The 22604-nt window shown below is 38.6% G+C and overlaps 2 protein-coding genes across 7 annotated transcripts in view; one reads left to right on the top strand and one right to left on the bottom strand.

The window, feature by feature from the left end:
• The window catches only part of KYAT3 (kynurenine aminotransferase 3), a 28456-nt gene extending 11133 nt beyond the window's left edge, over window positions 1-17323 (bottom strand). Inside the window, exons 1-9 of one of the 6 annotated variants that reach the window (XM_033000593.2) lie at window positions 17198-17312; window positions 13633-13677; window positions 12690-12808; window positions 9436-9494; window positions 8057-8201; window positions 4892-5041; window positions 3596-3682; window positions 2070-2192; window positions 1867-1987 (exon numbers count right to left, since the gene is read on the bottom strand). In XM_033000593.2, coding sequence (XP_032856484.1) covers window positions 1867-1987; window positions 2070-2192; window positions 3596-3682; window positions 4892-5041; window positions 8057-8201; window positions 9436-9494; window positions 12690-12808; window positions 13633-13636 — 808 coding nt within the window. In that variant the 5' untranslated portion in view covers window positions 13637-13677; window positions 17198-17312. Of the gene's footprint in view, window positions 1-1866; window positions 1988-2069; window positions 2193-3595; window positions 3683-4891; window positions 5042-8056; window positions 8202-9435; window positions 9495-10493; window positions 10642-10969; window positions 11063-12689; window positions 12824-13632; window positions 13678-17197 lie in introns of those variants that run through there. The other 5 variants (XM_033000595.2, XM_033000594.2, XM_033000597.2 and 2 more) reach the window with 5 other exon arrangements.
• Window positions 17324-17499: 176 nt separating this feature from the next.
• Window positions 17500-22604, top strand: part of LRRC8B (leucine rich repeat containing 8 VRAC subunit B) — a 30491-nt gene continuing 25386 nt past the window's right edge. Inside the window, exon 1 of the mRNA XM_033000582.2 lies at window positions 17500-17586. The gene's annotated coding sequence lies outside the window, so the exon portion shown is untranslated. The remainder of the gene's footprint in view (window positions 17587-22604) is intronic.

Raw genomic sequence — 22604 nt, 5'->3', positions numbered from 1 at the left:
CATTACCCTGAAGGTTTCATAGTAATTTTAACACTTAAGTTAAAGATGACATCATGGGATCTGTTAGAGAATATGTACCTAAACCTATCTGACTAACTGTCCAGGCTTTAACTTGCATTATCATTACACAATATTTTTAAATGTTATGCTAAACTAGAGAATTGCTCTTTTTCAACTGGAAATATTTTGGTTTGAAGCATTAAAATGACAATATTGATACTAACAAACAATAGAGTTACTGTGTCTTAAGATTTCACCACCTGTCCACTAAGGCAAAATGTAGCTGACAACATGAGTGTTCAGCCTTGCTGCCATTGCAAAGGAAAATGGATTACCTTACACTACCCACAGAGATTTTCGTTCTGAGAATAGCTATTTGCATGAACCACCTGCTAAGCCCATGAAGAAAGCTTTAATTTAACTCATTTTACTTTGCAATTGAGACACGATAAACCACACACGATCAGTTACTGTGGTAACTTGTTAGGATGCACTAACTCAGATTACTATCACATTAATGTACCCAAAATGTTCCCCTTCTTCCATGTCTGAAGGTCTTGAAAAAGGTGTCACTATCAAGGCACCACGACAGCCATGAAATTAGGCCACTTGCCAAAGAGACTCATAGCCTATGCATGGCCAATACAACTGATGTACTGCGGCTGTATGATCAGCAACCGTGTAGCTGAGCTGATAAGTATTGCAAGGTGCAATTCCACTCTACATATATGGAATTAAAGCACAGATGTAAACTTATTCAGAACTCAGCCTGTGGTAAAGCCAGGAAAAAAGCTAAGCTTTTTCATGTCTAAGTTATATTTATGGGTCTTGATTTCATCGTTTAATATCAACTAGATGTCTCTATTGCACACAACTGAAATGTGCCTTCATTATGACAAGTACATCATAACAGATAGTTCATGCAAGGTGCTACCATCAGAAACAAAATATCTGTATATATAAGGAGGAAGTTTTGCACTTTAGCCAGCTCAAACACATCAGCAGATCCAAACCAAGATCACCATACTGGAAACTTTTACATAAATGCTTCACTGAAGCATTACAGGATTGGGGAAGGAGTTCAGTAACCTGCAATAGATTCGCTTGTTCTGGGACAGTGGGAGTGATTCCACTAACTTCAGTGAAACTTGAATGAAGAAGTAAAACAAGAGGGACAGGGACATAACATCATATTTGGTTTTCTGGTTTGCTCTTGCAATGGTGCTTTACCCCTGTAACAATACTGCCTGAAGACTTGAGCATGCTTTCACATTGCCCATGCAGCAACTTACTTCACTGAATTCAATGTCCATTATTTATCTCTGTCTCTGCACTTTGGAGGGACAGTGTTCATGCACTATCTCCACACTACCCTTTACACTTTCCTCTTTTCTTTTCATAAGTAGTGGAGCAAAAAAACCCCAAAAATTGTGTTCCTCATTTTGCATTTCCTTCATCGACTATCTCTACAATGCTTTGAGAAGGAAGTTTTAATCCCTGTTCTTTCTACTAGCTCTTCAGCAAAGCACAGCCCAACATGCATACATGAACAGCAGTTACACTTGTCATGGCCAGCGAAGTAAGGATGGGATATTCAGATGATCGTAACTGGTTTATGAGCATAAGTACCACTGGTTTCTATGGGTATTTGCTCCAAAGTCACCTAAGAGCTTTTGAAAATTCTATTTGGAAATTATTCTTTAAAATATTTTTCAGAAAAGGGAAAGGCTCTCCTCCTTACAGTCTAAACATTGTAAAATAGTCAAAGCTTGAAGTTTGAGCTCCTTCCAGCAACCATTATCTCCAAGAGGTATGTTTACAACATCATTCCACAAGAGCTTCTAAGGTGCTAGAAAAAATCAGTACCTATTTTAATGTGTTTATTTCCTTTATACACCAGCCATTCATACACTTCATCACTGATGCACAGGGTATCATGTTTAATACAGAGATCAGCTACTACTTGGAGCTCTTCTCTGGTAAACACCTGGGATACAAGGGACAATGCATTAATCATAGTATTTAAGGCATAGTCTGAAATTACAGTAGTGTTAAATCAGGACTCTTACCTTGCCTGTAGGGTTGTGTGGGGTATTCAGAATAATTGCTTTTGTTCTGGAATTAAATTTATTTGCAAGTTCAGCAGGATCTAAGACCCAATCAGCACTAGATGCAGAGCTTCCATCACTCTTCTAGAAAAATCCCCAAATAAATTTATGCATTACTTGAATATAACATATTACAGCCTAAAGAGAGATGTGCAATTTACCACCCTCAGACACTTTCATAACCATACTTGACAACCTATCCAATCTGTCCTGTTCTCCTGGGAGAAGGCACTTCCAGGAACAGGCAGGGAGGCTATGAGCAAGTTAAATTATTATGACAGTGGCTGTCCTCTCCTGGCCACTGTCTGTCTTAAAGTTTCCCCAGGAACTGGTTTCCAGGATCTGGTTACACACATGCTGATTATAACAGTGGGTAATGCAGGAAGCCCATTCCCATGACAAGAGAGTTTATGGCCTTCCCAGACACCAGAATGAGTGTGTGCACGCTTGGCTAGGAAGTTTGATCACCACTGGAGAGATTCAAGCTCTTTTATTCCTCCTTGTCCATAGGAAAATCACCAAAAAAGTTAAAAATCTGCACCACTGAGGCTCTGGAGTTGCTGTGGTATTACATGACAGCAACAGAAGTTTGAGCCAGTTGCTACAGAGAACAAAGAGCATGGCCACACTAAATTTCTGATACCTGCCCATTACTGGGAGAGGGCCAGACCGAAAACAAGGGTGTGAAACAGAAAATATTTGGAGAAAACCCATCTTTGAAAATGTCCTTATAGAATAAGAGCACCCAGAGGAAGAGTCTCACCTACTCCCACTGCAGTCTTGGAGTTTTTGTCACTGTTTTTCTGATTTCATTGCGTTCATGGAACAGTCCTGCCAAAGAGCCCCTCAACCCTCCTCATGCAAGGCTGCCAATCACCCAAGGCAACCGTAACAGGATCAACACTTCGCACCCAGAACAATCCTTGCAAGCTGCCAGCATAATGCCAGCAGTACCAATTTGAAAATGAACCCATACCAAAAATTATTCCCTTTTACCAGTAAATGAAACAATAATTCTCATATGTATAGCAAATATGTCTACTGCATGATCACTCCTTATTTAGTAAGCAAGTTTTGGAAAAGAAATTGTATTGTCATTGTAGGGGTTGCTGAAGGGATCAGAAACCAAATCTTTTGAAAACTAGCAGATACAAAAATTGCACTGATATGTGATCTTCCCTCCCTTATATGCACTCAAAACATTCTCTGATGACATCCAAAGAAGGAATTTTTATCAGCTTTCAGAACACACAAATTAAAGTAAATGAGAAACATTGTCCCACCTTCTGCAACACTAATAAAATATTCTATCTGGTTTTGGATTATCATTGTCTCAAACTTAAACTATAGCAATTTATCTTATTTATATATAATTAGATATTGTGAAAAACTATACAGAAAAACATCGGTTAGAAAGCATTCATCAAACTGTCTTGAGAATGGATGAGAAACTTTATGAGATAAATAATTTTTAAAAAGCTACTCACATATCTCAGTGGGATAAAAACAGGCTTTGCACCCGCCATCTTTACCATTGGTTCATAACAGTCATAAAATGGCTCTATTATTATTACCTGAAATTACAATCATCAGTATGATAAATACAGAATCTACCATGCACAATACCATCATATTTCCAGATTTATTTTGGTGGTATAAATTGATAATATTTCTGGCACTTCATCCTGATCTTACATTGTAGAATATTCCTCTTTTTAGAGCATCATATAACAATGCCCTCAGTCTAAGTATGATAAAGCACTACACATTTTTGACAACACACACAAGCTGTTCTTCTATAGTTGTGAATCACAACCATTAAGATACAATAATAGGAATGTTTGGGTCCTGCACACAGTTTTGAAGGTGCAAGGCAAAGATGCAAATATGGAAGAAAGCAACAGCAAATCGTTGAACCACGGCACAGCTGCCCTAATTCTGTCCATGAAATTCCAGGGTTTCCAAGTATCTAGAAATCTCGGAACGGTTTAAGTCCTCAAATTTTATCAGAAGAAAATTTTCAGGTAGAGAAAGAGGACAAATTAAAGGAAAATTGCATAGAGGCTAGATAATAGGAAAACAAAACAAAATAATAATAATAAAAAGGCTAATAGCAGAGAACTGTTACCAAAAAAAGAGAAATTAATATCAGCGCAACAGAAAAGGAAGAAAAAAATAGATGAGAATTCACGATACAAGTAAAACCAACAAAACAGTGAAAGCAAAATGCTTGACAACACAAAAAGTTCTTGTCCCCTACAGATAGAAAAATCACCCCCCAAATGACTTTTAATATCACTGTCAAAAGGCAGACATCAGTAGTGAAGGGATGAACCATCACAGCTAGTACAGTAAATTAATAATCCTTTCTTTAAAGGACTTTTCTGCTACCTATGCTGCTACCACACAGTGGTCCAAAATAGAATTTGATATACAATGGTTAGTCAAACACCAGAAATACTTTGCACCACCCTTAGTCTTCTGTTGCAGACAACAGCCCACAAGTTTTCTCAAATAATAAATCGGTGTGTGTTGTGTCACCTAACAGTAACAGTGATAGAGAAACTGCTACAGGTACCGTAAGTATGAAGGGGGTTTGTAAGGTGGTGAACAATAGGAAGACATCCAAAGGATAGTCTCCTGATCACAGCTTCTGAAACTGTAAGTCAGATGTGCAACTGTAACAAATCAAACTAGGGGAGATCAGAAAGAAGCCCCAATATTACATTTTAAAGTGGACAAATTTCAGTGAGTATATGTGAATATTTCAAATAAAATCTTACTTCATCTCCCTCTTCAATGAATGCCTGTATTGTACTAAAGAGAGATCCATAAGCTCCCACGGTCACCAGGACATCTGTGAAAGGATCAATCTTCCTTCCACAAACTCTCTCGTACACTTGAGACAAGGCTTTCACCAGCGAGGGATGTCCCTGTTCAAAGCAAACAAATGGACCTGATCAATGTGTTCCTGACAATGTACAAAGCCTATGTTTGGGGGTTTTTCCACATATATCAAAATAATACATTTTGAAACAGAAAAATGCAAGGTGAGCCTTTGGTGTTAATGGCTGTTAACAGGTAGCATGGTTTAAAGTTTTTGAACATTAGAGAAGAAAAGTGATTTCAATTTATTTGTATCTACTAGGAAATTCTTTTTGTATATCTGATGCTTTTTAATTTCTGTCTTATTATCACATCTCAGGATAGCTCCAGGTAGCTTATAGGAGAGCTAGGACAAGAGACAGGAGGAAATAAGGGAATACTCTGACACCAGTTCATTCTCACCTCCTTTAGAGTTTGTTTCCCACCAGACCATATTTCCACCTGAGGGTCCTTCTGTTTCCTTCCTTATCTTTCAACTAAAAATTATTTGTTAGAAGGTGAATCTTTTTATTATGTTTATATACCGCTGATAAAAGAGCACTTGTGATCAGAATGATGATTCATACAGCCATATCCTAAATCCCAGAGCACCATTCACCATTTGTGTCCCCTACAGGGACATGGCGGTTAACGTACTCTTCTCAAAATGTGCAAAGAACATGAAAACAAACATGCAATAAAGATCATACATAATATGGAAATAAAAAGGCACAATTCCATTTACTCAGATAGACTTCAGGTGTCCTGCTGTGAAAATATTTTTTTCTTTTTGGATACTTCGTAGAACTAGAGAACAGCTCCTTGAGAAACACAATTATGTAACAAAAATCCTTCTCTAAAATATTGAACATTGCACCTCTACACACAAGGCATAAAATCATGAACAATTCTGTAAACAAAAACATTACCATAAATTAAAGCTTACAAGTCATTGTTGATTCAAATGACAGCCATTTCTTGCCATGAGTGTGTCAGCTGCCCAGGAATGCTGCACCACCCAAGTCACATTAGGCCGCTCTACAGGCCACAGCCCTACAGTCAGCGACAAGTGCAAGCAGCGCAGAGGGCTGAGACGTCTCAATTATCAGATGGATGTGCATCATTCACATTCATCCCTCTCGTATTTGCTACCACAAAGACTTGGGCTCAAAAACCTTAGAAGTACAGACATTTGTAGAGGAGTGCAAAGGCTGAAGTTGGGAATATTGGTAAAAATTCCTCTTTAATTACTATCTATAGCATAATATATCTGCAAACATTCGTAGTTATCATGGGAATTATCAAACTATTTGGAAATAAAGGACAAAGTGACAGAAGTAAATACTGAATAGTTGCATGCATTGGGAAAATCATATTTATACTGGATTTGCAAATTGTTTTAGAGAATCAGTCTGTGAATATTTGTCAGAAAATAGACTGTAGCCCATTCTCTCTGTAACCTCTCCCCCCGTGCCAAGACTCCTCCAAAACCTCATCTGCCTGGTGAGCAAAGACTTTCCAGGTAGCTATCATGCGTGATGAACATATTAACACTTAGCCCAGAAGTTCACTATATCCCAGCCATCTTTTCTGTGAGTCTGACACAAAATAATTGCTTTATACTTTCAAGTTAATATATATACAATGAGAGTTTTTAATATATTTTTATGTGTATCTTATACTTGCAGAGACTCTTTGCACACAGCTAAAGGTGATTAAACAAAATGACCCAAAGAGGGATGGAATGAGACTACAGTCATTAGGGATTTTTTTTTTTTTAATCTTTCTGTTCTTGCCAGGGCTCTGAGTGCCCTAATAGGCCTTAATGGCCTTGATCAGCCTCACTTGGGGTTCCACCTAGTGCTCTGACCTTGGTCCGGGGGCTCCATTTAAGTGCTGTGCAGTAGGGTTGCCGGTCTGCAATTCGGTTACAGCCATGTCTGCACCTGGCCATACACCCTGTTGAATTGATTTTGTGGCTTGACCTTAGACCTGCCCTGTGATCACTGAGTTATGTCTAACTGTGGTTAGCATTGCCAGCCCCAACCTGTGGACTGACTTCCTGGCTCGCCCTCAGGCACAACTCACCACCACAGGCTTGCCTAGTGATCGGGGCTGAACCTCCACTACCAGCTCGGAGCCTGCTTTGCTCAGGTCCTGTGGGACCAGGCCCTGGCTGGTGAGGCCTCCACCCTGCTCACTGTGATAGCTTGTCCTTTAGGGAGCTGCTGGCCACTGCTGCTCCCTGGGAGTTCTAATGCACACAGATTCTCAGAGAACAGGCAAAAAGTTCTGTTTGAATAGCCACAACTACCAACACAATTGCTGGCCTACTAGTCTGTATGATGCTTTTCTATCACTGTTGTGTAACATGGTCATCTAGGAGAGTATTAGGCTCCTCAGAGTCTTGTAGCAATCCTGACATATAATTCTCAATTGGGCAATATGGTTTATCTTTACCATAAGATAAAAGAAAGACAAACCAAACAAGGAAGTGGTCATACTAAAACAGTAATAGTCCACTTGAATATCACGTCTTGGACAATGATAAATGCCACACACTCACACCCAGCTCAGGACAAACTCTACAAGCCAACTTACAGAACAGGTAGTGACTATCTTCCAGGGGCAAAAACTTACTGTTTTCATCACTTCCTAATCTCCACTGAAATTTACTAAATGTTGTGTGTGAATCTTTTCCTGATCCTAGAGGCACCGTCTCAGGTGGCATTGAGTATTTCTTTCTCATGCTACCATTATCCTATCTGATTCATGTTTACACTGACCACAATCAGAGGTAAGTGTATAATTTACACTCTTTAAACTATGAATTGACTCTTCAAAAACAATCTATCCCAGATGTGCTCTACCATTTTGCTCTTGCTGAAGGATTCTGCCTTGAAGAAGCATATACAGAGGATGTTCATTAGTAACAGATAAGGCTACTAGAACAACTTAATTTGGGACATAATAATATGACCTACAGATAAAACCAACTTAAAGCAAAGTCAATTTTTTTCTCTGGCGTTTTTTCAGTGGCATGTTCTCCACTGATTTTGGGGTTTAAGTTCCACAGTACTTACAAAGCCTCGTGTGTACTGGTTCAATCTGTCAACTGATGCTGCTTTTGCCAGCTCTTCTTTAACATAGCTGGGAGGGGATATATCAGGAAGGCCTTGACCAAGATTAACAATTGAGGGATCTGCTGCCACCTTTGTAAATTCAACCCTAAAGGGAAAAAACATCTTAAAGTTAACATACCAGATAAAATTGTCTTTTTCTTCATTAGCATTAAAAGGAAAAAAAAAACGTATTTTACTTTGCCAGATTCACAACTGTGGAAGTAGAATGCTCACATGGAGAGGTAGGGGCTGGGACAGTAGTAAGTAACCGCAAGAGTCAGAGGGAAGCCAATAAAAGGCTGACTTTCTGCATTCACGGAATGACTTTTCTGCCAGCAGAACTGTGCTCAGATGTACACATGCACAGCTACACAGTAACTCTGGATATGGGCAGAAATGGAACACTGCCCTTTTTGCAAAATGAAGTAGACCTAATTAGAACAGGCACATTAAATGATTTAAAGGCTAGATTCTGTCAAGTAAAGGTGTCATTTAAACTATTTAGTCAGCTCAGAGTGATATAAATTTCTTTTTGTAATTTTAGGCAACAGACTGTTTCAGGCTGCTCACTAACTGTTCCTAGTAGCCTGTCAGATACAAACATTAGGATTCTTGAACAATGTTTTTTCCTCCCTTCACAGGTAAGCTTTGCATTTTATCCTTTTTATCCCTACTCTAATGTTAACAAGATAAAAAACCCAAACAAACAAAATGCCCCACCAAACAAAACAGCAACAAAAACCCACACAGTATCACAGTTCTGTCAAAAATGAATACAAATTGTTAAAAATGAGTTTGATGCTGCATGGCCAAAACATCTCGTGTATATATATACATACAACAAACACAAGTCAAAATAGTGTTTCACCAACTAGCAAAATCCCATATATATCATTGATGGCAATATTGTTTTAAAACCAATTTAATACCTAGGAAAAAGTGTACTAAAAATAATGAGCTAAATTATAGAGACAGGTGTAATGGCTTTGAAAGATATCTGACTTATCTGGTAAACACAAATCAAGTGTAACTGAAATATATTACTCAACAAAATTAACATTTACATTTGAAAGTCAGCTATATTACTATGCCCGAGAGTTATACTTGTCATATGTGGTTTACTAGACAAAAAGAATCCAAAGCCTAATATTTAAAGCTCAAGAATAAGAATTAATTCACACATTTAACAGAATTTGGTTTGCTGCTTCTAAGCAGGTACCAAATATATTTCAGCAGAGATAGTAATTCCTGTATACCTTCTTATTGGCAATAATTATCAATTTGGAAAGAAAATATATCAGACAAAGACATTTTCTGAAATTTGCAGATATTTTCCTTACCACACATTGCTATCAAGGCCTTCAATTCGTCTTGTGTTTTTGTGTCTGAAGGTCATTGTCTGCAAGATCAAAATATACAGACAGAAGGGTTTTGTTAAGAAAGACAAAGTACTGTATTGTTGGATTCTGCATGACAAATGTTCCTTCATGCTTTCTCAAATATACCATTGCCAGCTGAATTCAGTAGTTACACAAAATTATAGACATGTTCTTTCATTAAAGCTACTATAATAGCTTGAATTTAGTCTAACAAGAAAATACACAAAAATGTCCTAAATTCTCATCCATCATTATTTAAAGCCACAGAACTTTCAACAAGGATGGAGCAGAGGCATAATTTAGCTCAATAGCTTTAAAAGATGACCTAAAAAAAAAAAATAGGCTACATACATTCTTTTTCTTTCCTATGATACGCTAACAACTTAAAGACTGTGCTATTTCTAGCCCAATTCCTGCTCAATCCAGTTTGGAAAGCATGCATTTTCGATGTAATTTTATTTGTTAAATTGATGGGTAAGAGGAAAATAGCAAAGACATTTCCTATTTTCATTCAGACTTTTAAAACTTTAAAGTATTTAGTTACAGTACAACAAACCACATTAGAACACGTTTTTGCTGTATATTCAGACCTTCAATTAAGGTCCTGGAAATAGACTTGCTTTAGAATAGACTTTCAATGAGTACTCTCTATAAAGACAGAGAAAAACTTATTGATATTTGTGGTATTTTTAAGCTAAAAGGAGACAAGAAAGTTAGGGGAGAAAAAACCCAGATTTATTTCTATGTGCAAACAAAAAAAGTACAAACCCGTTTCTACCTTTGTAAATCAGCTTGATACTGGAAAAAAATTACACAGGAATTACATAGTCACTCAATACTCCAGCCACTTCTGTTTCTTTGAGTCAGACTATAGATTTTAGTGACTTTTACAACTGCTACCTACTGTTATTGCCTGAAAGATTCAAAAACCATAGTCTATCTACCATACTTGGAGAAGAACACGTCCACATTACCATTTCACTCAAGGTTTCAACTCTGAATCAATGGGAATGACTCACAGTAGAAATATTATGCAGGTACATGTTTGCACTCAACCGGTTTGCAGTAATGAAGCTACCATATACATAATGATTTGAAGAATGGGAAGCTCTGAACAGATACTTCTCTGGTAATATGCCTTCTCTACAGATCTGATTCTGATCTCATCTATAAGACACAAACACCAGAAGAATCAAGGACAGGACACCTTTCATTTGTCCTCAGGAAAAAAACCATTACAGTAACTACACAGGTAAAGTTGTACTTGACACAGAACAAGAGGGAGTTCTGACTAGTTAATCTGTACAGCACCTATTTAAAAGCACACATGTGGTTTAGGTTAATCCAATTTTACAGTGTATGTCTTGGTAAATATGATGAATTTTTGGCTGTAATATATAAACACAAACAACACAGGTACTACATAGACTGAGCCGCCTTCCCCCCCCCATCTTTTTTCACATGCTAGAGTACTACAAGAAATAAGAAGTCTCACCTTGATTCCTTCCAGTTAATAGTGAGAAATCTGTATGCTGCCATGGGTAAATTTGTTCCACTGACCAGCTCTTCTCGAAATTGTTTCAAATTGCTAAAAGCGGAAGGCTTATCAACTGCAGGACTTTTGTAATTAAGTATAACATAAATTTTAAGTGCATTCCCTAGCTAAAATGTATTGACAAGTAAAATAGGTCTTCACTGTACAGCTCTCACACTATTTTAAGTTTAAATATTTAATGATTCAAGTCTTCCTATTTATTTTCAACTGTGCCTTGAAACTAGTTTTAAAACAGAGTATCCGGACCTGCATTAGTTTTCACAGATTAAGCTTACAGTAGAGCTCAGGTCCACCCTATTACTTTGAGAAAACCAACCAATAAACTGACATTTTAATTGATACCTTAAGTAGCATTCTTTATTCCAGAAGGTCATAAGAATTCTTAAGGCTCTTTTTTCTTGTAGCTTAGTTATGTCATCATTTGATAATCTTCAAGCCGTCTCTAGGTACAGGGCTAGGATTTTCATCAGTTTAAAATCAGTGTTAAGCAGGAGAGGTATGTCCTCATCAAGCTCTAACTCTGACCTCCTGCTTTCCCTAACACTTTCTATCAGGGGAAACACCTGATTGAAAGTCAGGCGCTGCTTGTATTTATCTTTCTTCCTAATACAAAGAAACTTGTGATTAAATTCAATGGCAATATGTTTAATAATGATAGAAGCAAACACTTTTACATGGCACATAATTAAATTGTGGAATTCAATGTCAAAAGCTACAACTGAAGCCAAGATCTTAAGAAAATTAAAAAATACACAAACAAACAAAAAAACCAAAAAACAAAAAACAAAAACCAAAACAGGATTAGATTTCAGCACATTTAGTGAGAATATCCAACTCCATTGAATAGAATACAAATACTTACAGCATATGAAAAACTGACTCAGGCAAAAGCTGACCTTCAAAGTAGCTTGCATGCTAAGAGGAACTTCTCATATGGGCAAAATATGCTACAATTGTCCAGTATAATGGTTTGAACATCTGTTTTGAAGGATCTGACATGTGCCTTGGTTGACCCAAGTTGCTGACTAGATGAACTTCTGTTTTGACCTGGGAACGCAATTTACATTCTAGTGTTCTATATGCAATGCAGAGTGTGGCCTCCAACCACCTATCTATGTTGCAAAGCTCTGTTTTCTCTCAACAAAACTAGACTTGAAATGAAGTTACACAATCTTATAATCAGTTAAGCTAAGAAATTGAGAAGATTCTGTATAAAATTAAGTTTGAGGCACTTATATACCCTTTGTTTTTGCATCATCAAGAAACACCACTACACTCTTTCATTAAAGAAAAACTGAGATACAGAGAAATTAATTGTCTTACCAAAAGTCTGTGATAAAGCTAGGACTGAACCTGTATTGCAAGCTCTAGTGCCCTAACAACTAGACATTCCTTCTGGCCTGGTATGTGCTAGATGTGACTTTAAAGACTGAAAAGGATACACAAAATAATAATTGCCAAATTCTGTTATACTAGTGTGGTTAAATATTTGACTGATTCAAATTTCTTATTTTGTTCTTGATATTAAATGTTTGGATCAATGTAACAAGAAATAAAGAAAACACAGCTAATGCATACATTTTGGCAACATTGCAAAATTAGTGTGGCTCTAAAATATTGCACAAAATAGTTTTATCTATGAAGCTGAAAGAATACTTACTGCAGAGGCTGAAAGTTTCATGGATCTAGAAAGCAAATCTGATCGTAGCTGGTATGTTCTAATGCCAAGGCAAGAGAAGCTTCGTGAAGCAAAAAGCATGCCTGCATAAAAAATGTGACCTGAAAAACCATAGAGATTCCAGGAATAAGTTTCTACACATCACTAAGCAATTTCAAAAGATAAGATCCCTTTCTCTTCCCTTCAGTGATTTTGTTTCATTGAAATAAGTTCTAGTAAATTATTACCTTATCACATTTGTAAGCATAGAGGATGAAACTTTTTAACTGACAGTGCTGCAAAAATGTTTCTGAATATCATCTAGAGGGAAGGTTTCCTCTATTTGACAGCACTGATCTTTTTTTCCTTGAATGACAGTTAAGACTAAATGCAATTCAAGGTTCAAAGTCTCTGTTAGAATTGTTGTGAAAATGTGTCTGTGTCATAAAAATTGCTATACTGTTAGAATAGAAAAAGAGCCCAATTTTTTAAAAGTCACAAAGCTTTAAAACTAGTGTCCTTTTTCAATTGTTTCAAATCAGGTATTCTGAAACTGGGATAATTAAGATCACCAGTCACACTGGAGAGGCTGGCCCATGTACTTTATATAACTACACTAAGTTTTGCCACAGTGACTTGGCAAACTTCAAATATCTACCACAGCAGAAAACAGACAGCTAGCAAGGACATTCTGTGTGGAGTAACAGATCATTCACTGACTAGAGAAAATGTGCCCTGTTAATCAATAACTATAAAGAAAAAAAAAAAAAAAGTAAGAGCTGGTACTGTAGACAATACTTCCTGAATGTATTTTTAAACATACATACTGGATGACATTATCAAAATGACTGGAATGTGTAAGAGAAAAACATGCAACACATAGACCTATGTCACAAACACAGTAGCCACAACAGTATAATTATTAACTTTGTTTTCCACAGCTTACTCATTAAAGAGCAGATAACCCTTGCTTCCCCCCAGACTTTGCTACCTGAAAAGGAGAAAAAAACAAAAAAGAAAAAGCTATGTTATTTGTATTAGAAACAAAGGACTGCCATTGCCTGTTAAAACAATACCATGCAAGCCTTGCAGATAGAAATAGAGAAGGTAATTCGATATCAAAGTAAAATATGAATCTTTCATTAAGAAAAATTGATTTAGTCCAACAAGAAAGTGTTCTTTACACTTTCAATGTAAACTAACAGAAAAGGTCAACCAATACTCCCTTTTAAGGATGCCCCACTGAATGAATTAAATTTTAAAAGTATGTTGATTTTGCCTTTCCCTTATTCCAGTGCTACAAAGTCTGTCTCAAATCTGAAATTAGGGTCTCCCACACAGTGCTGAGTTGTAGCTAACTCAGTGATACCCTCAATAATACCCATGTAATTCCACTGCCTTTAGTAATCTGCAGGTATACAATTCATTGAGGCTTCCTTTTCAAGAAAGGCAATTTCCTCAACTCAGCTGGCCTAAGGACTAGAAAAAGTAAACAGCAATTAAATCTTTGACACTAGTCAGCAGATATGCTGAAAGACACAAAATAAATATATCTGTTTAAAAAGACCTGTAAATACATTTTAAGTTACTTTTGATAACAGCACTTAGCATATTTGACATAATCTTGGATAATAGCTATGTGAAATCAAAAAGATTGTGAAGGCCTCTACTTCTCTCCTTGTGTATGCTTACAAAAACTACTTATGTAACATACTGATACTATCTTAAAAAGTGACTATAACAATAGCGCTATTCTCCTGGGGTCAGACCAGAGACAGAATTACTCTTGCAACACACTGCGAACACCTGCAGAAGTTAGCACAGAGGGGAAAATATGCATATATTTGCCTGTTTCATTTTGTATTGAGGAGTAGCAAATTGAAATAAAAAACTTCCAAACCTTACATGCAAAACTAACTTGCAACTTTATTAAGAAAAATTATTAACAGTTGTAAATATTTCTATCATTAGTGCCATGCTGCACTGAAAGATGGTGTAGTATTTGACAAGCCATTACTTGACACAAGGCAATCATACAAAATCACAACACAGCATGAGGAGCAATAGACCTGTATCACTGTGGTGAGGTCAATCTCTAAGAGTACCTGAAATAGCTGAAGTAAAAAAAATATATCTGTCTTTAACACCACAGAAATGTAGAAATTGTGAAAACTTTATGAGGAACATAATGCAAACAATACTTTGCAGAACAGTCTCAGTAAGGAAAGTCAAGGCACTAGCATGTAACATTTGTCCCACTAAATTTCAATCTTTGTGACACTCTTCCAGCGAATGCTGAACAGCATTTGTTCAGACTCAAGAGCACTCAGAACCAACACTACTGGCCACTAAATGGGAAAGCCTCCTATAAAATACTTTTATGATTTTTTTTTCCTTCTAAAAATACTTCTCTCTTCTGCAACATGGAATATTTCCACTTAAGCTACTTTAGGAAGTGGGAAGGCCTCTGTAATGTAACTAGAAAACCTCCCACGTTAATCTCAGAAAAAAAAAAGCAAGACCTACTCATTTTTTTTTTTTTTTCCAAACACACACATTCCCACTATGATAGTTTATGACATGTTAATACATATCAAAGGCTCGAGAGGATTTTTTTCTTTTACTTTTAGGATTAGTGCACATTCAATTATTATCTCTGTATGTGTTTTGGCAATAACTAAGTATGTATAAGACATCAATGAGATGTTTTATAATGTCCTAAGGTAAGTTTTTCTCATCAAGACGGAAAGTTTCTTCCAGCTCAGGAAAGCTACACAGTGCTAGGCAGCTACAGAGGTACTGCAAACCCTGTTTCAACTCTTTTAAATAAGGTTCTTCAAACACATACAATGCACCGGTCTTTGTGGGGGCATGAAAAGGTAATATTTTTTTCTTTCTTAGTCTTATTAATGTCTCTTTTTTCAATCTTGGAGTCAGGCACTGGCTTTTTGGCCAAGAGTCATGTCTGTTAAACTCTGAAATTAACAGCTAGGAATACTTTTCATCTCATTCTAATTTTCAGTGCTCTGAAGCATTCATGCTTTAACTTGTCATCGGTCCTCCTGGAATTCAGGTATGCATACTCACAGAGAAAACAAGAAAATAAACATGTTAGGGGGAAAAAGGATAATGAATGACTACTCTTGCAGTTTATTTTTTTAGGGGAATGAGAAGCAAGAAAGGCTACCAGAAAGGTCAACGCAGTAAATGTTTTTTAGTGGGGCTGGGAGGAAGACACACTCTAGTTGCTAATCTGGTTTAAACTCAGATTTGGTGATTTAAACTATACTGGAAGCTATAGTTAGACTTTGTCATGGGAACTCCATGAATACATCTGTATATGAACAATCATTTAGCTCATACTGTGCTTTAAAATCAGTCCAGCACAGATACAACCTCCAAGTTACAGGTTCTGCTCCCTTCACAGCTGCCCAGCCTCTTGGTCATACAGCACCCTGACCTCAGATGCTGCTATATCACTAGGGCATTTTATGAAAATTTATTTTTTTCTTTTTGAAACTAAAGGCCAGATGTTGCTGTCCCTTCATTTTTGAGCTTCAGTATACCACCTCTATAAAAACAATGCCTTTGAGACTTATGGTCAGATCCCTGAAGCTGCTGCATTTTTTCCATGTAACAAGTAGCTTCATTTTACTGCGAGGTCTCATCAACAAATGTTACTAGAAACACTGCAAGGTCATCAGCCACCACAATAATGTAAATATAATCCCTACCATATTTGTGTTGTGCTTAATATTTGTTTGAAATGCAAACCTGGAAAATGTTACATCTCAGCCAAACTTTGTGAAGCCTTTGAAAGACTGTCTCTTTGTATGTGTCTAGAGAATGAAAGCTTTAGAGAAAGAAAGGGTCCCATCTTACCAAGACCTCTCCAAAACCTTTTTTCTACCATCTAAAAGTAATAAATGACATGTCAAGCCAGGACAACTGTTGCTAAAATTGCTGGACGTAGGGATGTTGGGTATTCTTATTAAGGGCACTGAACTTAAAAACTGCTGTATGTGAAGGATTTGACATAGCAGTCAACATTTTGTCATTTCTTCTTCCATAATCTACACGGAGCGGAGAAAACTAAGCGTGGAGAAATAAATTTTACAATAAGGAATGAAGAAAGGGATGAGGCTGTGGGTTTTTTTTTCTCGTTTCCCCTCATACAGCAGCTTTGCCATTTAGCCACTTTAAATGGCACTTCTGCTCTCACTGACGCCCTCTCCCCACGCCTACTTTCGGCCCGAAGAACCCCGCGCCTGCAGCACCGAGTGTGAAGGGCCAGACCCCGCCGGGGACTCGCAGACCCCCCCGCCACCACCGACAGGCCCCGCGTTCAGCAGGGGGGAGCCCCCCGGCAGTGGCTCCCGCCGGCTCTGAGGGCCAACAACCGCGGCCACCCGTCAACCCGAGCTCAGGCCGGGGTTGCCGGCGAGGCCCAACCAGCCCCACCTCCCCCGCAGGCCCTCAGCGGCGAGAGGCTCCGCAGCGCCACAACTCACCGTCCCGGCACCACCTCCTCCGGCCGCCGCGCTCCCGCCCGCGCAGGGCGGTGCGGGGCCGCCCGGGCGGAGCCAGGCGTCCGCCTGCCCCGCCGGAGCCCTGAGGGGCGGGGGGCGCCCGGCTCCCCCACCGCCCGCGGGCGCTCCCTCGCGGCGCCTCCCGGGGAAGGGGCGGGAGAGGCCTGAGGGAAATGGCGGCCCCAGGGGACGGGGAGGACGCTGCCCGCAGCGCCCGCCCGGGGCAGGGCAGCGGCCGGGCCCGTGAGCGGCCGAAGAGAGTGTAAATCTGCGTGGCCCGAGATAGGTGAAGTCCCGCCCCGCATCCGGAGCGGGAGGTCCGGGGCAGATTCCCCGCGGGAGCCTCCTCGCAGGTGCCCCAGAGCCACCGGGTGAGTGAGGAGCGGGGCGCAGGCGATGGCATCGGTGGGCACGGCCTGGAAAATGGGACTTGAAGGCAGCGCGCCCTGCCACGGGCTGTCGGGCCACACTCTTGAGGGGGAAGCGATCCGCCAGAGCGCCACGGTAGTCACTGTACCAAGGCAGAGGTGTCTGAGGTGGCCCTGCGCCGCGGGCTCACCGACAGGCCCAGCGGGTGCAAGGCTGTGCCGGGTGAGGGGTCTGCTCGCAAAGCAAGGCACAGCGACTTGGCTGAACGTGTTAGAAATGTCGCCTCATTTCCACGTGCTGGTGGATTTTCTGTCAGGGGTTGAATTATGATTTTTCTGATCTCTTCATACGCAAATACTTCTTGATACGGAGCTACACACATATATACGTCTCCCAAGGAACATAAAAATTGGTGCTCACCTGGGGCAAACTGGGATAGCTAGTTACCTTCTTTGGGCTGTCTTTCTGGAAGGAAATAAAATGTCATAATCATTAACAATCATCTTATACATAAGTTAACCCCTTACAAGGAAAAAAAATGGGGTTTTCCAGACTTCTTAAGGTATTCCACAGTCACAGGATTTGCGTTTCTAAGGTTCGTTTTCACAACCAAGACAGAGACTTGCTCCATTCATAAATTAAAAAGTTCCCTTTAATCAGCAGCTTATGATCACTAAATTTGATTATTCAGTTAGAATTTTATATATATATATATCCATTCATAAATTAAAAAGTTCCCTTTAATCAGCAGTTTATGATCACTGGATTTGATTATTCAGTTAGAATTTTATATATATATATATGTTTGAAATGTCTTTGCAACTTATTTTAGCTGCTTTTGTAAATCTTGACAAAACCAGTTTGCCTTAATATCAACATCACAAAGCTTTAAGAAAGAGCTGCAGAGCAGAAAGAGCCTCACAAATCAGATTTTTACAGAGGCCTGGGATGACATTATGTGTCAAATGCATTTTCTGTTCTAAAATGTCCAGTAATACAGATAAATATTTTCCAAAAAAGCCTGTACAAGCCAATATGAAAACACTCTCTATATCAAGACTTCATATAAAATTGTCTTTGTTTCAGCTGAGACAGAGCTAATTTTTCTTCTTAATAGCTAGAATAGTGCTGTGTTTTGGATTTGGTATGGGATTTGATATAAGAAGAATGTTGCTAATACACTGATTTTTTTAGCTGTTGCTAAGATATCAAGGACTTTTCAGTTTCCCATGTCCTGCTAGTGAGCAGGGGTACAAGAAGTTGGTAGGGAGCACAACCAGAGCAATGGGCCTAAACTGGCCAATGAAATACTCCTTGTCATGTAACGTCATGCTCAGTATATAAATGAGGGTGGGCCGGGAAGTTCATGCTCCTCCAGGATTGCAGTTTCAGGATTTTCTCCCCTCTCAGATCGCTGTCTGGGAACGGGCTGGGCGTCAGTCAGCGAGTGGTGAGCAATCATTTTGTTCAGATGAGAGTATCTCTTTGCTCACAATTCCTCTTCTTAGTATCTTCTATTTTTAACTCAGAACTGCACAACCATGCTGTGCTCAGTCCTGTTTTTCAAGCAAAAGCACCGGAAGACATGCTGATGTCTGCAGCAGGTCAGTGTCCGGTCCTGTACTCACGCCTGTGCAGTAGACTAGGCAGGGCACCCACACACCCCTTAGATGTGGGTGATTTGGAGTGTCTCAGGTGGGAGGTACCACCCTTACCCCCAGCCCGTTGCCATGCTGCCACTTCACAGTCTTCCATGTCGTGACTAAACCCTGTTCAAGAAAAACTATGAATCCTGTCTTTGGCAAATACTTATTAAAGAGATATTCCAAGAAATTAGTGTGCTATGTTAAATATAATGTATGATAATACAGATGAAGAAATACTGCCCAGATATCTCAGAGGCCTAACTTTATTCTTAAAGACAGAGTCCAGCCAGCATCTGAATTGGGGAAGAGGATGTGACTATCTGACTGCTCCCACACTGCATGACTAATGCTGGAATGCATCAAGGGAGTCTAGGAAGCTGGAAATACTTCCGTGAGATTTTCCTATATTACTCACAGTATGCAGTATTAAACAAATGCATAAGACTTTTCAGTCATTTAGGGTGAGCTGTATGACTCGTGTCTAAGTACATTTTTTTATGATTAAACATCCCAGATATGTGCCAATGAACTCCTCATATCAGGCTCTGCTGTACACATTTATTATTTACTTTAATTCTCATTGAAAAATAATGACTTTTCTTTGCCTGGTAGGCTGCACTGTAACAATTTTCTTATCAGATAGTATCTACTGTATATGCATGGCATTATTTTAAAAAAGGCATCATTATCAATTATATTGTTCCTGGAGTTCAGATTATACTGGCTTTATTGCCTCTAAAGATCTAATCTTAGCAGGTACTGACAGCACTCCAATTTTAAATGACCTCATACATTTTGTATATCTCAAAGAAAATTGAATGCAACTGTAGAGTGAAGCAGGTGGTACATAACTAGCATTTCTTAGCAGTATCCATAAACAAATTAATTTATTTTGATATTGTTCATACTGCTAAGGCTGATTTTAAATTGTGTCTCTGTATCTTTGACTTCTTTATAAAATTTTATATTTTTATGTCATGAAGATTTGGGGACAAAATTGGGGTTTTTTCCCTGTGGAATCAAGCTATTAATAGTGAAAATGGGTATGACAATGCAAGTATTTTACGACAGTTTTCAGAGGTGCCTTCTTTGTGATTAAATTTGGGTACAGATACTTTGATATAACAGACATTTTTGTCTTATTTTTCTTATGTTCTCTAGAAAACAGAAGGCAAATTTCTGCTTGAGATCCAGCAGTGGTGTATTTTATTATGGATCCCCTAAGTTTTATTGTAAGGTCAAGTTAAATGGAAAAGAGCTTATAGTGGTAGATCCCAAATTGGGTCTTTCAAAATTATGCAGATTAAAGAAACCCTGTAATCAAAAGTGTTTAAACTGATCAGGTTATTTTTGGTAGCACCAAACTGGGGAGTGACATCACCCATAAACCAGAATGCAGTTTTGAGGGGACAGCAGCTTCTGGTGGAAAATTAGCTGAGGGCCATAGTCAGCAACAGGAGGTTATTTGAAGGGGGTGACCTTCCTGAGCTGTCTCAGCTGAAATCAGGGCTGCATGTCTGCAACCTAACAAGTAACGCAACAGTGACTACATACAACAACACAGTAAGTAGTTTCCTCCTGGAGGACTTCTGATTTCTAGTGTGTTAACCTCCACAGCAAGCATAAAGTTGTCTCCTTGTGCTGAATTGACTAGAAATGCAAGCCTTTGCAAGAGTGCTGAGCAAACAGATGCTGGAATTAATGAAATATTTACTAGGTGTAAACTTCTTTCACCTCTGTGCAAGGGGAGTGAAATGTAAACAATAAGATAGCATAAACGAAAGAAAGACCTAGGACAGTTGTGAGAAACCAGGATCTGCGTAAGAATATGCTTAAGTGTATTTCCTGTTTTCTGCAGAAAAATCTGTGATGTAGAGTTTCAAGTGCTGGATTCTTAATTGCGTTTTTATGACTTGTAGTTGCAATACTAAAACTGTACAGTGGAGTCAGAGCATTTGTAAACAACAGGGGTGAATGGCACCCAAAGCACTCATTTTTTTTTTTTTTTTGGTCATTATTAGAATTCTAGCAGACATATATCAATTACTAGTAATGCAATATTGTGATGTGTGTGAGCTGTTAATGACTGTAGGGCTACTGGAACCAACAAACATTTATTTTGTGTTGAAAACTCAAATACTAATCTTTAGTTGCTCTGTGTACTTAGAGCCCACCTTGGATGTTTTCTTGGAAAGTCTCAGACAAAGACTTCACAATTAGTCAATAGGAGTAAGATGCAAGAATCACCAGGACGCAAGAACACAATGCTATCTAAATGAAGGAGAGAGTAATCCTTATTCTTCAGCATTTAAAAACCAGGTGATGACTGGAAAACATCCTGCTTAGAAAAGCATTACTTATGCCAACTTTAGCTGTGTATTTTTTTAAATGTCCTTTCTATATTTCTGTTACCCAGGATGTTTTCTTGATCTTGACATTCTGATTTCTTTATTCAAGCCTTTTATTTCATCTCCAAACTCTTTGAAAATACTTCTTTTTTTTCATGAGAAATATTTCTTATATGATCTTTTCTAACTAGACCTTCAGTGTGCTTAGCACGGGCTTTTTTTGAGCACAAATCAGCAACCACCTACCGTGTAATCACCTGTTTCCTGTCTTCTAATGAAGGTTTATTCCAGTTAAACTCAATATTGCTTTCAGCACTGTTACCTGTTCTACCTTTTAATATTACCACTTTGATCCAGTCTTCTGACAGTTTTTCTGTGGAACATCTCTGTCTCCCTTTTCAAAGTAAATTTCTCTGACTGGGAATATTGTTTTAGGGTTAGATCTGTATTTTCTACTCCCCTTCCCCCATCTTTAGCTTATTCGTCATCTTCCTATGTTTTGAAGTCCACCAAAAGCCTTCATTCATCAGAGTATGTGAACAGAATCTTTGTTCAGCAAAAAGCTTAATTATGTTTTTCAGTTGTGTTTGTACAATTGAGTTAGGAGCACATGTTGTACTACACTGGGGCCAGTTCCTGTCCTTGTGGAGAGCAAGAATTAAGCACAGTCTTCCTCATTTATCTTGGCAAGTCTCTCCCCTTCCTTTTAACACTCCCCCTCCCTCGGTTGTGAACAGTATTCCAATAACTGTATAACCTGAACGCAAGACAGTTGTATCTGAATATGGTAGCTTCCATCTAAACCCTCTGTAAAGTATGTAGTACCATACTCTGGTTATTGCTAGCAGTTTGGAACAAATAGCCAGATAGAAAGTGTAGCACTCAATTAAAATTCACCGTAGCACTATTTTTGGTTTCCATTAGAATTACAAAAAGTGCAGCAAGAGTTTCTATTTCTTAAAAAAATTAATCTTTTTTTTTTCTGTGGTGCCCTATATACACACTCTACAAAGAAGTGCCTGTTGG

The sequence above is a fragment of the Tyto alba genome, unplaced genomic scaffold (assembly GCF_018691265.1).
Source record: "Tyto alba isolate M040663 unplaced genomic scaffold, T.alba_DEE_v4.0 Super-Scaffold_1000006, whole genome shotgun sequence".
Lineage (NCBI taxonomy): Eukaryota > Metazoa > Chordata > Aves > Strigiformes > Tytonidae > Tyto > Tyto alba.
This window is presented reverse-complemented; position numbering and strand designations above follow the sequence as displayed.